Source organism: Hirundo rustica, chromosome 2, assembly GCF_015227805.2.
Source record: "Hirundo rustica isolate bHirRus1 chromosome 2, bHirRus1.pri.v3, whole genome shotgun sequence".
Classification (NCBI taxonomy): Eukaryota; Metazoa; Chordata; class Aves; order Passeriformes; family Hirundinidae; genus Hirundo; species Hirundo rustica.
The window spans coordinates 58039371-58055725 of NC_053451.1; the positions used below are offsets into that span (position 1 = coordinate 58039371).

General features: G+C 51.0%; 1 protein-coding gene across 1 annotated transcript; it reads right to left on the reverse strand.

Moving 5' to 3' along the window:
* Positions 1-1981: 1981 nt before the first annotated feature.
* Positions 1982-6241, reverse strand: PCDH8 (protocadherin 8). Its single transcript, XM_040055539.2, is given in 4 exon segments — positions 1982-3009; positions 3476-3686; positions 3829-5865; positions 5867-6241. Coding segments are annotated over 4 exon segments (2997 nt in total). The 3' UTR covers positions 1982-2635.
* Between the last annotated feature and the right edge of the window lie 10114 nt (positions 6242-16355).

Below are 16355 nucleotides of genomic sequence, written 5' to 3' on the forward strand. Positions count from 1 at the left end.
AGAAGCCTGTATCTTTCCACTAACCAGAGAGTCCCTGTGAAATGATGGGCTCAGATTTAAATACTAAGTGGTATTTAATACAAAAATCCCACATTTTACAGCATGTGGGATGCCAGAACAGCCAGATCCCAAACCCCAATGTAACTGCTTGCTGCTGAAAGCTGTTTTGGGAACAGGATCAAGTGACTTTATTTTCCTACCATTTTAAGGTTGCCTTGCATTGGGGTGGCCCAAACTCCTGATCAGGCAGTGATGACCATCATTCCACTCACAGAAGAACACAAGCTATGTTGCAGGAAACAGTACAAAGTTGATGCCAAAACCCACTGCGATGAACCGTCCTTCATCTGTGGCTAGCTCCTGTTGGCCCTGCCAGGGGTGCCTAGGGACCTGCTGTGAAGATGCTGTAACCCAGGCTTTTGAACTAGATGAGGAAGAACTAGCTTATCAGACAGTCCTGCTTTTTTTTGACAGAGAGGCTTTCCTTCCCTGAGTTCAGTTATGACTAATTACTTCCCAAGCAGGCGTTGCTGCTCTGCATCACTGGTGATTAGCCAGAAGGGAGGCTACCAGCTTCCCTTCTCAGCACCCATACTTCAGCCACAGCTTCAGCTCTAAATTTAACCAAGATGACCCCCTAAGTCCATTAGATGCATCATGATTTTTACTACCAGACTTTAGAGGAATTGCCAGAAATGCTCACCTGTTTTCCTGGCCATTGGAGATGTACCACAAACAGCTTCCCAATTGAGTCTTGCATCAGCCTGATTTAAATTCCCTTCAAGTACAATCTCTGAAACTCTTTGCCCACCACAAATCTTCACATCATGGCTTTTATGAAGCCCCAATTGAAACTCAGACCCCATGTGCATAAAAACTTGATCGGGTTCTGCCACTCTTGCTGCATGGGCTTGAGAAAGCTGGAAGCTGGGGGAGAAAGGGGATTTTTGTTGGTTAAGGGACATACAGGTGAGATAATGTTTTCTACTTACATTTTGAGACACAAAGCCAAATAGAGCCTCACTTATATCTAAGAAGGTTTTCTATTTCCTTGGTGAGACGTATTCTATATATATGTACCATATTAATTAGATAAATAGTTAAAAAATTCATGATAAAACCCCAAAGCTTTGCCATGTACAGATTTTTTGATTATTGATTTGTAAAATGTGAAATTTTGTAGTCCACATAAGGAGCAGTTCTCCCTTTTGGAAAACTTCAATCAAATATTAAAACTTCAGTAGAAGTGTTACTTCTGGTGTAAGCATTTTTTTGAACACAGGAAGAAACATTTGTGCTTCAGTGTGTTTCATTAAATGCTATTCTATACCTGATTTCAGCAGAAGGATTTGAGATCTGCTTTTAGCTTGAAACCGCAATAGGAAGGAATTTCAAATCTCTGTATGATTCTTTTTTTCCAGGACAGTCATTTCAGGGAGAAGAGAAATATGGATCATAGAAAATATAATCAACATTTTAATTCCTGTTTTATGCACCTGTCCCTTGCTGTATAAATCTGTGTACACAAACACAAGCTGTCCTTTAGTAAGGCTGCTTTAACAAGGGATAAGCATTTGAGCACACACCCATAGTGCCTGACTCAATGTCTCAGCCAGAACAGAAAGCGAAGTGCTCGGGTGGCTGCTGATACAAATACATCCGCACAGCACGAACATTTCCACTGATGAATGGAGCTTCGCTTGCTCCACTAAAATAACACCGTTCCTTGCCCATGAAGGATTGAGCTGGAAGAGTTCAGACCAGGCAGTGACAAGCAAAGGCTGGCTCTGTCACCCAAGCCTCCCTCCCACCCAGCATTAAAATCTTTAGAGCTAAACCCCCAGAGGTATCGCCAGAGACCAAAGACGGGCAAAGCTAAGAGTAGCTCTTTCCCACTGCATTTCCCAGCACAAAATACTTTTGCTGACCTGTGAAGACCTCTGTGCTCTGAAGCATGAAATCCATGAACAGAACCCTCTGAACATCACAAAACCTTTATTAGTGTTTATCAGTGATACAGATTACAGGAACCAAAGGCAATTAAATAACACTTAAGTTGACCACAGACTCAAGAAATACAAGTCACATTTGGCAAGGCAAACTTCTCAGTACACTGGGTTGCTTAGGTTATTATTACACCGTGAAAGAGGAATTTCCCTTACAAGATTCTACATATTCAGGGTATTATTATTACTATTAATTGTTATTACTATGTCTTTCAGACAGCTCCTTTGGCAAGAATTCCCATTTTTAAGTATTTATTATATAAAAATATAACATTTTCATTATGTACAAACATTACATTACACAATGTACAGGTTAAAAACACTACAAAAAATGGCAGGCCATGGGTAAACCAAAATCAAAAGAAAAAACCCCAATGTAGAAAACATGAAAAGAAATTTAAATACTGCACATTTCATAAAAATTACATAAACTACAAACAATTTTTTTTGTTTGCAAATATCAAACAGTACTGATCTGATTGGAAATCTTTCCCAAACGACTTCATTTTTAAGGCACATCTTGCATATTTACACATACGACACTGGATCCGGTCAATAACTTAAAGGCTCTCAGGAGTGACCTAGTTGTGTGCGCAGGGAGGGGTGCACTTGACGGGGAGCACGCTGGGCTACGCCTTCTCAGTCGTCTCCGTCTGGGGGCCGAGGTATCTAGTTGAGGGGGCTGGGAAAAGGGGCACCCCGATCTCCTGAAGGTCGGGGAGCCGTGCAGGGCGCGGCGGGGAGAGGAGCGTGATTGTCCGGTCAAAGTCCCTGTGCAGCACCTTCTCATAGACGCTCTGAAGCCCGACTGTTTTGGGCAGCTGGGCTTGATAAAAGTTGTCCCTGCGAAGGGGGTCCCTGGGCAAGGACGTGCTCTTGCAGAAGGTGGAGAGGGGTGCTGAGGGATGTGGAGAGGGGTGAGGGTTGGCTCGGCCACAGGAGGGGCTCCAGCAGCGGTCGGAGTGCCCCAGGATCTTGCATTCAGCAGTGCATGCCCACAGACCTAGAGAGAGATAGGGGAGGAGAAACCTATCGTTACTGCAGGAATAAATCCACACCGTTCGCAACCCTCAGGTACCAGTCACAGGATGATTCACTGCACTGACGGTAGGAGTGGGGAGGCGATGCTTTACAGCACAACAAAAACCCATGCTTGGTTCGGTAATGTCGTTTTGTTAGGGACGCTCCTCACAATTCTAACTTTAAGGGAACCTTTTTTGGGGAAGAGAATCCAATCGTACAGCATTTCCAGCATATGCTAATTTGTGCTGGGCTCTCTGCGCAGAGAGGAACCAACATCTAACAGCCTGCTACGAGGAGATGGGCAGTTTGTGCCATGCAGTGTCTGGCTTCCCCTTCTAGCTGCCCTGCCTGATCACTGTGCCCCATGAATAGGTCCCTTCATCCACCTCCCCACCCACCCATCTTTCTATCTGAGGTCCAGTGGGGAGCAGGGGCAGAGCCCTTACCGTTCTGCATGTGTGTGATGAGATCTTTCTTCAGGGCATCTCCGCTGATATCTGAGTCACTGTCGTTAAAATCACTGTCACCTTTGCCGCTGTCTTTGCCACTGAACTTCTCTGCCTCCCGGCCGGAGATAGTGTTGAAGGAGTGTCCCTTCCAAATGGCTACGGGGGGAGCAGGCTCTTTGTTGTAGCTCGGAGTGGCAGCAAAACCCTGCTGGTGGGGAGGAAAACCAAAGGAGACATGAGAGAGGGAAGTGGTGAAAGGTAAACCAACATTAACTGCACCTCTGCAAATCACATCCCCCATCCAAGACACCCCCCAACCTTTGCCCTACTCCCCTGTGGTGGGACCTTACCTCCCCACTCTGTCCCCTCAGCCTCTTCTGACCCTCATAGAGGCAAGTGCTGTCGCTGCCGCTCTCAGTGGTGGAGATCTCTTCTGCAGCTGGAGATGGGTCGGGGCTGGTGAAAGAGGTTTTGCTGGGAAAGGTTCGTACCTCAAACATGTTCCCCCTCTGGCCGCCCTCCTCCTGATGGCCCTTCTCCAGGTGGGAGATGTCTATTTGGTCCTTCAAGGCAGTGTTGTTTTTGATGTTGTTCCCCTTCTTGCGCCTGTTGCAGGTGGTGGCGATGGTGATTATAGCCACCAGGAGGAGGGTGCAGCTGCCTGCCAGGACAATGATCACGATCAGAGGGATGTCCCACTGCAAAGCCTTTCCTTCCCAGGAGCTGGGCTTGGCTATGTCTTGGATACTGGATGGAGCAGTGGCGGTCACCAGGAAGTTGACTGTGGCAGTTGTGGCCAGGGGAGGTCTGCCATTGTCTGTCACAGTGAGGATGACCTTGAATAGCTGTCCCAGCTCTTCGGAGAGGTCACCCCGCAGCACAATGTCCCCAGTGCTGGGGTTGATGGCGAAAAGGTCCTGCTGGGACTCTTCCAGGAAGGCAAAGGTGAGCTCGGCATTGGCCCCATCATCTGCATCTCGAGCTTTGATTTGGGCCACCAGGGAGTCACGGGAGGTCTTGCTGGACACACCGATTTCCACAGTCCCATTGGTGAGCACTGGGTGGATGATGACGGGAGGGTTGTCGTTCTGGTCCACCATTCTCACTTTGACAATGGTGCTGCTGGAGAGCTGCGGGGAGCCACCATCAGTGGCCTGGATCCTCAGGTCCAGCTGCTTGAGGATCTCGTAGTTGAATGTCCTGAGGGCATAGATGGCCCCGGTGGCGGGGTCTACCGAGACGTAGGTGGAGATGGGGGCACCCATGACCTGCGTCTCCAGGAGCCGGTAGGTGACCTTACCGTTGTGGCCAAGATCAGGGTCACGAGCCACCACTGTGGTGATGTAGGCGCCCGGGGGGTTGTTCTCCGGTACAGCCACCTCATAGAGGGGCTTGGCGAAGAGCGGTGCGTTGTCATTCTCATCGCTCACCCGCACTGTGTACTGGCGGACAGTCTTGAAGGGCGGCGAGCCCAGGTCCTCAGCCACCACGGTGAGGTTGTACTCGGGGATGCGCTCACGGTCCAGCGCCGCCGTGGTGACGATCATGTAGCTGTCCTCATAGGCTCGCTGCAGGGCGAAGTGGTCGTGGCCACGGAGGCTGCAGCGCACCTGTCCGTTGGCGCCTGAGTCGCGGTCTGTAGCGCTGACGAGGGCCACGAAGCTCTCACTGGCTGCCGCCTCGCTGACATAGGCCACGCCGGCAGCACTGGCAGCGCCACGGAGGGCGCTGATGCTGATGCGCGGAGCGTTGTCGTTGACGTCGGTGAGGCGCATGACGACGGTGCAGGTGGCGGCACGGGGGCTGGCACCGCGGTCCTGGGCACGCACGTCCAGCTCGTAGGTGCGGGTGCGCTCGTAGTCCACGGCAGCCTCCAATGTGAGGTGGCCCGAGCGCGGGTCGAGGCGGAAGAGCCGACGTGCCTCAGGGGGCACCTGGCTGCTGAAGGCATAGACCACCTCGCCATTGGGGCCCTCGTCAGGATCAGCAGCATCCAGATCGAGCAGCAGGGAGCCGGGCGGCGCATCCTCGGGCAACTCCACCGTGACCGAGCTCTGGGCAAAGGTCGGACTGTTGTCATTGGCGTCGAGGACGCGGACGTGCACGGTGGCTGTGCCCGAGCGTGCTGGACTGCCACCATCCTTGGCTACCAGCTCCAGGGTGTAGGAGGGCTGGCGCTCGCGGTCCAGTTCCTGGAGCAGCACCAGGTCAGCACAACGTGCCCCATCTGCTCGTGTCTGTGCCTCCACACCAAAGTGGCTGTTGAGGGAGACCTGGAAGCTCTGGATGGAGTTGGAGCCCACATCCTCATCCACAGCCACCTCCAGTGGGAGGCGAGTGCCGGGCGCGGCACTCTCCGACACCTCCAGCGCCATCTGGGCATGGGGGGAAGCGCGGTGCGTTGTCATTGATGTCACGCACCTCCAGCTCCACGTGCACCAGGCGGTAGCGCTCCCGCCAGCAGCTCACCACGTCGAAGGCCAGGACGCACTGGGGGGCTTGGCCGCACAGCCGCTCCCGGTCCAGCCCCGCTTCACCGATGCTCAGCTGCCCGTCCTCCTCCCGCACCCGCACCAGCGAACTGTTGCTGAACTGCCGCATCAGGCGAAAGCTCATCTCTCCCGGCGCCTTCACGGGCATCTCGTCGGCCAGAGTACCGATCACCGTGCCCGGCGCGCCCTCCTCGTCGGTGCGATACCTCACCGTCTTGCAGCGGGACAGGGCCAGCAGGCAGGCGGCGGCCAGCAGCCGCAGGGGGCTCATGGCAGCGGCGCGGGGCTCAGCCCGACGGCGCGGAGCGGGCGGGATGTGCGCGGGACCGGGCGGAAAGCTCCGGGATGCCTCCGCCGCCGTCTGCGGGCCCGCGCCGCCGCGCCGCCTTTCATAGACGGCGCTATGCAAATGAGCGGGCGGCGGAGCCAATGGGAGGCGGCGCAGCGCGGGCGGCGGGCGGCCCCCGGCGCTCCCCGGGCCGGGCCGGGAGCGGGGTCGCGGGGCGCTCGCCTTTGTTTTCTTTAACTCTGCGGGGTCTGGCGGTTTTCTTTCCTTTTTTTTCCATTTTTTTCCCCCCCTTCCCCTGCACCGTCGCTATTTCTTTTCCCATATTTATTTATTTCTTTTTTTCCCCCTCCTTTCTCCCCGCTTCCCATCTCTTCCCTCTTTCCGGAGGCGCGGCAGCGGGGCTGGCGCGGGGAACACGGAGTGCCGTGCGCGGTGGGGTTTGCTAGCGCTGCCGACAAGTCGGGACAGGTGCCGTGTCGTGGCGTGTCGTGGCATGCCGTGCCGTAGCGTGTCGCGCCGTGTCGTGGCATGTCGCGCCGTGTCGCGGCGTGCGGCCGGGCGCGGGCGGGGGCGCGGGGTGGGCGCGCATTAGCGGGGTGCGGGGGGGCGGCGGGGGCGGCATTCAGCTGCGCCCGGAGTGGTGTGTCACTCGCGTGAGAGCCTGTGATCAGCGCCGTAAGTCGCCTTTCAGGAGGTGTCCCCGCATGCTTTAGTATGCATGTCACCGCCCGGGTTTCTTAAGCCTGGGGCACTAGCAGGCGAGGAGGAAAAAAAGAAGGAAAAAAAAAAAAAAAAAAAAGTTCCAAATAGGATTTAGCATAAGCTTGAGGAGATTTGGAAAGGTTTCAAAGATCAGGCTGTATCAAAGGCTTATGAAGCCCTCGTTAGCTGTAGAAATATAATAGCATGGCAGGCTATCCCATTCGAGGAACCAATGTCTGTATTATTTCACTATGACAGGCTAAAGGGAGAGAAAGTTGAACAGTTTCCACAGAGGAGTTGGACTAAGTTGAATATAATGAGCAAACGCCACATGTATCCATTATGTCCCTCTATTCATTCCCAATCACTGCCATAACTCTTTGACTAAACGATGATGAGCGCTGAATTACACACAATGCCCTGCTCATATTAAAATACATTTAAGACCTATCCCTCCTGGTGCCCTGTTACGCCTATTCACAGGATTTTCTTTTTGTCCTAATAGGGCCTCTCTGGGAAGCAACACCAGTCTCGTTCCAGAAGAACAAAATAACAGCATGAGGCTGAAACCTGGCACGAACCGGGGGGAACGAAACCATCTGCCCCGCAAGGCACCGAGGCCCTGCGCGGAGCCCGCTGCAGCCTCCCAGCCCCGCAGTGCCTCAGCGGCCGTGGGGAGGCCCTGGCCCGCAGGGAGAAGATCTGACTGGGAGGAAGATGGGGGTCCTGAGGGGCAACTGCTTCTCCGGGAAACCTCATGCCTCTCCTCATACCTCTCCTCTCCTCATGCACCCCCTCTCCTCTCCTCATGCCTCCCCTCTCCTCATGCATCCGCTCTCCTCTCCTCTCCTCTCCTCTCCTCTCCTCTCCTCTCCTCTCCTCTCCTCTCCTCTCCTCTCCTCTCCTCTCCTCTCCTCTCCTCTCCTCTCCTCTCCTCTCCTCTCCTCTCCTCTCCTCTCCTCTCCTCTCCTCTCCTCTCCTCTCCTCTCCTCTCCTCTCCTCTCCTCTCCCCGTGTCTCAGGGAGCCCAAGAGATGATTTTTAGAGGAAGAGGGTGACAAACAGAATGCGGTCCGGTCCAACCCCGCGCCGGTTTCCTTTGAAAACCTGGGATACGAGCGCTGGGCTCGGCGCACGGGGCATCCCGGGGCTCTCCATCCCGGCTGCGTGCCGGGGTGCGCGGGGCGCTGCGCGGGGCGGCACGCGAGCGGGGGGCGGCGGGCTGCCCGCAGCGCCGGCTTATGGAAATGGGATTTAAATCGCTCCTCGGCCCTGGCTGCTGGGGGCGCGGGGAGGGGGGCACGCTCCGCCGCCGACAAAAGCTCCCCGAACGCGCGGTTTCCGTACGAAGGAAGCTCCGCGGAGCTCTTTTCTCCTGCCCGCGGGAGCTCCGCAGGCGGCCGCCCAGAGCCGGGCCGGGGTCCGCGCCGGGCAGAGGTGCGAGGTGTAGAGACTGGGACCGGGCTGCCTGGGAACGGGGCCGCTGGTCGAGAGCGGACAGTGGGCAGCGGGGCGGCCCCTCGTGTGTAACAGGATTATCTTTGCCATTTCAAGTTCCGTGCAGCATGTAATTTATTTTTAATTAGGATTAGATCGAGCAGGGAAGGAGACCAGACCTTTTCCCCCACTTCCCCCTCCCTGCAAAGGCATGGCTATTCCACGAGGAGCTCATTCTTTACAAAAAAGCCGATCAATCGATAAACCGGGACCTGTGTTCGCCTCCCACGCACTTTGCAGGAGAAAAGGGTGAAAAGGGCTGGATTTTCAATGTGTGCTCAAGTATCTGAATCAGAAGGGCAGGCTTGGAAATCCTTCCCCTTTCCCATTCACCCGGTCCCGCTCTCACATGCTTTCTATCCAAACCCATTTTTAAGAGGGACACAGTGTGGTCTTGCTTCTGATGCGTGTGTGTGTGTGTGTGTGTGTTTGTGTGCGTGCGTGCGTTTTATTTCAGAGTTAGAATGCACTTTCTGCCTGCTTGGGTTCTTTTTCTGTTGTCATGACTTTGATTTTCAAAACCCCCCAATGTCTCTCTGCCTTCTCCCCAGTAGAGTCCACCACAGAAATGTTCTGAAAGGCTAGTGAAGAATCCCATTTTACAGCTCAAAATAAACATACGGATCAGCTGCATTAAAAGCACTTCTTTGAAATATTGTGGTTAAACAGCCCAGATTGGTTGATTGCTCCATGTGGGGACATATGTTCTTGCAAACTGTGCGTATTGTTACTAATGGGGATTCTCACACCACAGCCTTTCCTTTGAATCTGAGGCACTGGTGGTTTCTCTGGAGCTGTTGCAAGGTTGTTTTAATAATTTACCAGCTCTCTTGCACTTAGTGTTGTTGCGGAGACTCAGAGCATGCAAAGGGGGAGGTGTTTTGCGGTGTCCAGAGGTCTGATCTCTGCTGCCAAGCTCCTTTCTGTACCTTTTCAGATACAGAAATCAAAGCTGCTCCAAGAGATGGGTGCCAGGCAAAGCAAAAAGCAAGGCTTCCCCATGCAGCTCTGTGAATCTGAGTCTTGGGTAACGTGTTGCTCCCAAGGATGGGGAGCACTCCTAGACCACCAGCCTGTTGCCAGTATCAGTCAAGTAAGTGATTGCCAGCAAATCACTCCAGGTTTCTCTTTTTCAGCTTTAAACATTTTTACTCCCTGATTCAGCCCTTGGAACTAGAGTCTGTGGGTGCTTTTCCCTGTCCCCAGGTAGTTATTGCCTTACAAGGAGTGGCAAAACCCTGGGATCTCATCCTGTTCTTCACTGCTCCAGCTGAGCAGTGACACTTAACTGCTTTTTCCCATCACTCACAGCACAGTAGGTTCACATTTGTCTCCAGGTGTCAAGTGTTCCCAGTGCAACAGGGTAAGACTTCCATCCTCTCCAGTTGCCTGGGATCTTGCCCAGGGATCTCTGTTCATGTAGATAAGCTAGAAGGTCTTACATTTTAGAGGTGTGAGGGAAGGTAAGTCTCCTATTAATTCCCATCTAGTCTCTCAGGACCACATGTACCTTGAGGGAGAGTGTGCAGCTTCATGCAAGCACGAGGCAGTGTCCTTCCCTGTTGCACAATAAATGTGATTCCCTGTTCCCAGGAGATCTTAAGGACATCAAGTCTTTGCTATTGAGAGTGCCTCTCTCTGACCCTCTCAACATAGGCTGTATGGTGAGTGCACTCCCTGGGGGTGTTGGGGTGGGATCCCCTTGTAGCACAAGCCCTAGGGTGGTATGACTGCCTCTCAGGAGAAGCCAGATTACCTGGGCATGATCTGTTTCACCTCTCCCCAGACATGAAGTTGAGGTGCAGCATGTCCCCCCACCCCTTGTCTCTTAGCCTGCAGAGTGGTGGTGTGGCCCTCCCTTCTTCGAAGTTCATCTCCATGCTCAGGCCCTGCCTCTTCCATCTTGGGCATCCCTACAGCTTGGCTGCCTTGGAGCGATCTACAAAAACAAAGGAATTCCTTCTGCTTCAGCGCCTAAACAATCCTCCCTGTTTAATCATTTCGGCTGAAACTAAGGAAGTGTGGGTTAACCTGTCAAGCTCCACAAGCCTGGGCTGACCAAAACCCCTGGAAAACAAAAGAGTGGAACGAAGCGGTGAAGGGTTTTGTTGCTCTCTGACTGTTTGTGTTGGAGGGTAGCATGCAGCATTGTGCTTCTGTCTCCAGCCATGCGGGCTATAGAGGACACGGCTGCAAACATCCCCGTGAGCCGCGCGTTGGTACCAGGGTTATAAATCATTCTGATCATTTGTTTATTTGCTTCAAGTGCTTCTCTGCCTGCATCTCCCCTCTGTGGAACGTGGGTTAGAAGAAGGAGTTTGTTTTGCAGAAGAAATAAATTGTGTGCCCGTACCCCCCACCCTGCAAGCAGTTTTGATTCCACAGGGAATTCATTTTTTAATTGGATTAATTTCTAGCCTCTCCCGGAGTAGCAGCTGGGGTCTTTGATTCAAGAGGTTAAAACAAAGGGGCATGAAACAAAAGACCAGTTTTCTGCATTCCCCACACAGCCTGGGCCTCCTGCGAGCTGCCTGGAGGTATCCTTGGGGCAGTGCATTCCTAAAGGTCTCCTCATGTCGTCCTCAGCCAGGGTCTACTGCAGGTTTTTTGGGGGTGTTTTCTGCTCTGTCTCACCTTCAGGGTATCTGAATAGGAGGTTTTCCCTCCTAACCCAGCTTATGTTCCCACATAACCTTACCCCTCGGTGTGCCTTTCCTCTCCTGCTCTTCTGCCCACCCCTTTTCCAGCTCTTTTCACCAGCTCTCTATGGTTTCTGCAACAAAAGAGGTAAATGAAGCTTTTAAGCTGTTAAACTAGGAGGCAGGTTCTCATGTTCAGTTCACAACTCTCATCTGGAGCAAGGCTCAGCCCCACCAAGGTCCGGGATATTTAGGTATTCAATTGTAATTTGAATGCTGTGGAGGTTGGACATACTTTAGCTTGACTGAGGGCTTGAGGCTCTCTCAGGTTCAACCCCTCACGTCTACAGACTGTGGGTGCATTGGACAGGTGACAGCCCAAGTCCTGCTGATAGCCCACTACTGTTAGAGGACTGTTTGGAGATCAGAGATGCCCTTAGAGGTAACCATCTTTATTATGCTCATCCCTTCTGGCTATTTTGCCTCTGTGCCTTTGGTTTTAGGGAGAACAGAGTAGTTATTCATGTCTGTTCCCAGTCTGGACCTTTAGGAGAAGTGCTTGCCTTCTCCATAGCTAGAGGTCTGATCAGATCACCAGGATATTAAAGAGGGGAGTTGCACAGCTTCTCTCCCTGGCTGTTGTGGATTGATGCTCCTGCTCCATGGCTGCTGCTACATGCCTGCCTGGGATGTCTTTCATAGCACTTTGAAGGTGTCCAGACTGATACATTTGGCTTTCCTCCAGCAGCTCCTTGTTTCCTCCCGGGTCTCATTCACACTCTCCTCCTTGAAGGACTGTTTGGAATTTTAGACTCTTACGGATGATGAATGGGTGGAAGAAATACACCTCTTAGCTCCCAGAAAGATGTACAGTCCTCTGCGAATACTTACATGTGGTGGTTGTGATGGGCTCCACTGATTTCTCTGAGAAACAGCTCCCTGGCTATTTGGTGTGCAAATTCCTTTTCTGCACGTCCTTCTGCTGCCCCTGCCCAGCTGCCCCTGCCCAGCCAGTGTCACCCACGCAGTGCCACACTAAACAAGTGCGACCCGGCCACTCTTTGGGCTCCGCCACCTTCCTACAGTTTCGGAAGCCCTTCCCAGTAAGATCATATCCATATACAAGCACAAGGATAGTTACATACATGCCAATATATTTTTTACTATGTCCATAAAAATAGCCTTCCTATTTCTCTGCAGTCTATATGTTTTCAGTATTGCCCTGCACGTGTGATTTCTCACCCCCTCCACTGATACATCTGTGGCACAGGAGGGGACATTTGGAAGCAATCCTCGTTGAGGTCCTGGAAACTGAGAAGCTGCATTAGTGTGATGCCATGCTGGAGCTAATTAGCCCAATATCGCAGCGGGGTTAATGGGCTTGGGCACAGTGCCACAGGCTCTAATTCCCAGGCTGAGGGGGCCTGCAGGTTCTAGCCTTGGTCTGCTCCTGGTTGTTTCCCGGAGGATTACAGTGAGAGGCAGCATGGGGGAAGAACGTGACAGAGAATCAGGGACTCAGACATGTGCCACGAGTCCCTTCCTCCATCTCGCCTCTCCTTCTCCCCCCTGCTTCCCCCCTTGTCCTCCATCTTAATCGCGCCTCGGCTTGCAAAGTCAGAGCCCCCAGCTGTGAAGGACTAAGTCTCTTCTTCTCCCAAGCTCCTGAGCAGCAGCAGGCTGTGAGCAAGAGTGTGCCTCGTGTCACTTCTGTTGAAGAGGCTTTGAGAACAGGGGAAGAGCTGAGATGCAGGCGGCAGCCACACTTGGCCGCCTGCCAGGGCAGGAGCACACTGCGAGCATCCTCCCTCAGCCGGCCGCTTCCAGGGCCGGGAGTCTGCCCAGCCCCGGGTTGTGTTCTGGCACGGTGAGGAGCACCCCGCAGCTGAAGGATGTGGGGGGAGCGCTGGTGAGTTCCATGAGGCTGCTCTCCTTCATCCTGCTTTTGGGATCATCTCCGTTTCCAATGTGCGGGAGAGCTCAGTGTTAAATACCGCTCTGTGCCCCCAGCCTGAATGTGTGGGGTGACGGATTTTATCTTCGATGTCTGCCAGGGTGTTGCTGCCTGACATGTGGCCAGCTCCAGGCAGAGAAGGGCAGGAAAACAGCACAAGGCTGTACAGAGGAGGATGGAGAGCAAACACATCCCGTTACAAGAGAGATGGAAAGGCTTTAGATATTCCTACTGAGCTGACGAGAAGCAAACTTTTCAGAAGCTTGGCAAATCAGGTTCTTAAATCATTTGGGTGCTCTTGAGCATTTGATCCAGGATTTTTGCTTTAAGGTTTTCTGCTGCTGCATTCTGCTGCATTTCATGAGTTTGGGGTGTTGCTCAGGATTAGATCAGACTGCTTTTCGAGGCCACTGGTAGAATTTTTGTTTTTACCATATCTGCCATTCTTTGGCCTCTGCAGCAGCTCCAGACCCATGAAACATTCCTGTACTCGCTTTTTGTCTTCCATGCATAGCATTTGCTCATTCTCTGCATACGCTTCACTGAAGGGGTCTGGCTGAGGAGGCAGAATGTTGGCCCGGCGTGTTGTGACCTGGGAGTGGAGCTGGTGACAGAGTGGAGAGGAGTAGAGCTGTTTCTGTGGCTGAAGGATGTATGTGTACCACAGCCCTGAAGGGGATGTTTGCCCATCTTTAGGAGCTAGCCAGTCAGTCCCCAAATGTCACCCGTCCCTCCTGCACCTGTAAATGTGCATCACAGCAGGACAAGGGGGTGATTTGGAAATCACTGCAGTCTCTATGGCTACATCTACAACACTGAATAAAATGCTCCATACATTGGCTCCGCTTAGTTTACTTCTGCAGACATATTCTGTGAAGATACAGTCCTTTTACAATTTGTGGGAAATTACCTGTTTGCCTTTTCAAGTTTAGCCATTTGGTGCCTTCACTTGTTTAACTCACTTTAAAAAAAGGCACACATTGCTACCCCGTGTCTGTGATTTTTGCATCTGGAAATACAGTTACCATCACATATTTCACATACGATCCCCAGGAAAAAAATCATCTGCCCCCAAATTCTGCAGAATTCTGTTCTGAAAACTTAAATAAATTGTTATCACTTCTTAAGTGCCATAATAAATGTATGGAATGATCTCACATAAAAGCTGTAGGCTTAGAGAGTAGGCGCTAAAGAAATGCATCAAATTAGACCAAAAAAGAGGCATAAAATCTATGTTATCCCAAAAGATAAGGGCTGGCGGCTTAAGCGACTTTTCTGTTTGTTGCTGTACTAAACATCAAATTCATTTTTCTGCCTAAAAGAATTTGCATCTCTGCAGTGAGCAGATCTGAAAGCTTTGCTTTTCCAGGGAGGTACATGGTGGTGGGGGAAGAGTAGGAAACGATGCAATCAGGCACGGTTTGTAAGCGAAGGGTCACAGATGGGTGAAGCCTCGCTGAAGTTAAAACTAACAAACAAGCAGTTGGAGATGCTCTTGGAGCATCCTGAACATTTAGAACTGAAGAGGTTTGAGTTTGCCTCAGCAGCATTATGTATGTATATGCATGTGTTATATATTATAATGAATATGATAATTACAGGAGATAATTTATAATATATGTGTATTATATATGAGTGCCTCCTCAGTAGACTAAAACAATGCCATGAGAGTGTAAAGAAATGTGAAATCTAATTACTGTAGCTGTGTAAGTGAAGTAATGAGGAGCTTGAGAGTGTGACTGATATGCAATTAGAAACTAAACTAATGAGCAAGCTGTCTACAGTCCATCAAAAGAGTGAGGGAGGCTTGTGCAAGACACCCCTGGCATTGCAAAGAGGACGATACAGCACATCCAAATGCAGCTCACTAATGACTGGAGATTGTGTGCTCAGCTTGGGGATAAAGCCGTTAACCAGTCAAAAAACCCGTGGCAGACCCGCAGGAGATAAGGACAGTAAAAAGTACAAAATAGATAGAACTACAAGTATATATAGGAGAGCTATATCTTGGATTGAATGTTGTGGATTAGTGACTCCCCAGAATTTGGTTTGCTGTGCTATCTTACCTCAGATAAAACAGTCATGGTGAGAAATTGGTGTCAGGTTGGGTTGTGTGGGTGACAATGTAAGTCTTGCTTTGGGAGAGCCGGGCTGGGAAGGGGCAGCAGAGAGCCAGGCAAAGGCAGTGGAGGCAGAGACAGCAGGCACTCCGGGCTCACTGTGCCCTGTAATAACAATACTTACACTGGATAGATGATATCTGTCTACAGGAGCTTACTCTTCAGCATGTATTAAGTGTTCTAAACTGAAATTTTCTATCCTGGGTGTTGACTTCAGGCTGCTAGTTCTTTCTAAGAGAAAATTTCAGCTGAAGCAGGTTAGTTATCTCCAGAACTGAAAAGAGGGTAAATTTCTCCTAGGCTTTTTTATGGTTGTTTTGCCTGTGGGATGAATATCCAGGCTCTCCTCTTTTTCTCTCCCTGGTTTTTTTTTTTTTTTTTTCCCTCTAAATCCCAGAGTTCTCATGGTTTCATTTGAGGACTTGACATTTTGCAAGAGGATGCAGGCAGGTGACTTGTGCCATTTTGGTAAGCATTCAACAAAAAACTGGACTACACATTTTAAATAGTGCAGCCCGAAGGACTTAAGTAGAGATTAAGCAGGGAACCTTCCTCTTTTTTTCCTGGTCTCCCACAAGCTTGCATTGGTATTTTGGCTCCTTGAGAGACAGAGCAAACTATTTGTCTGGTATGAGGAAAAAGCCATTAAAACCCTCTAGCAAAACATCCCTAAGGCTCATGATTTCTAGAATAGTTGGCCATGATAGTTTGATGCTGGTCTTGGCTCTGTGCTTCCCCAAACAGGACATGGTCTGTATGATGAACCTAAAATTTGCAGCTCTGGGAACAACTGTGGGAGAGCTGGTGGTGAAGTTGAGTTTTTCCAGGATCGGTACCTTAAAGTCCAAGGAGATGTGGACAAAGCATCATGGATTTTGCAGTGTCAGGCCCTACAGAGTGAAAGAAAAGCTAGCCTTGAGTATTTCAGCTTAGGTGTGCAAAATTAGCGGATATTAATCTACTAACTTGCAGCTCTGTGTCTCAGCTCACCAGCTGTAATGCGGAGTTAATGATACACCTTCCTTCCACAGGTTCATTATGGAAATAAGATAATTAACATCTGTGAATCACTCTAATTTAAGAGCAGGGAAGGCCAAAGAAAAGTCTATGAGTAAATTATTGCTTCCATCCTGAGCAGGGCTTGAGTGATGTAAGGAAATTATGACCAAGGAGCAAGGACCCAGA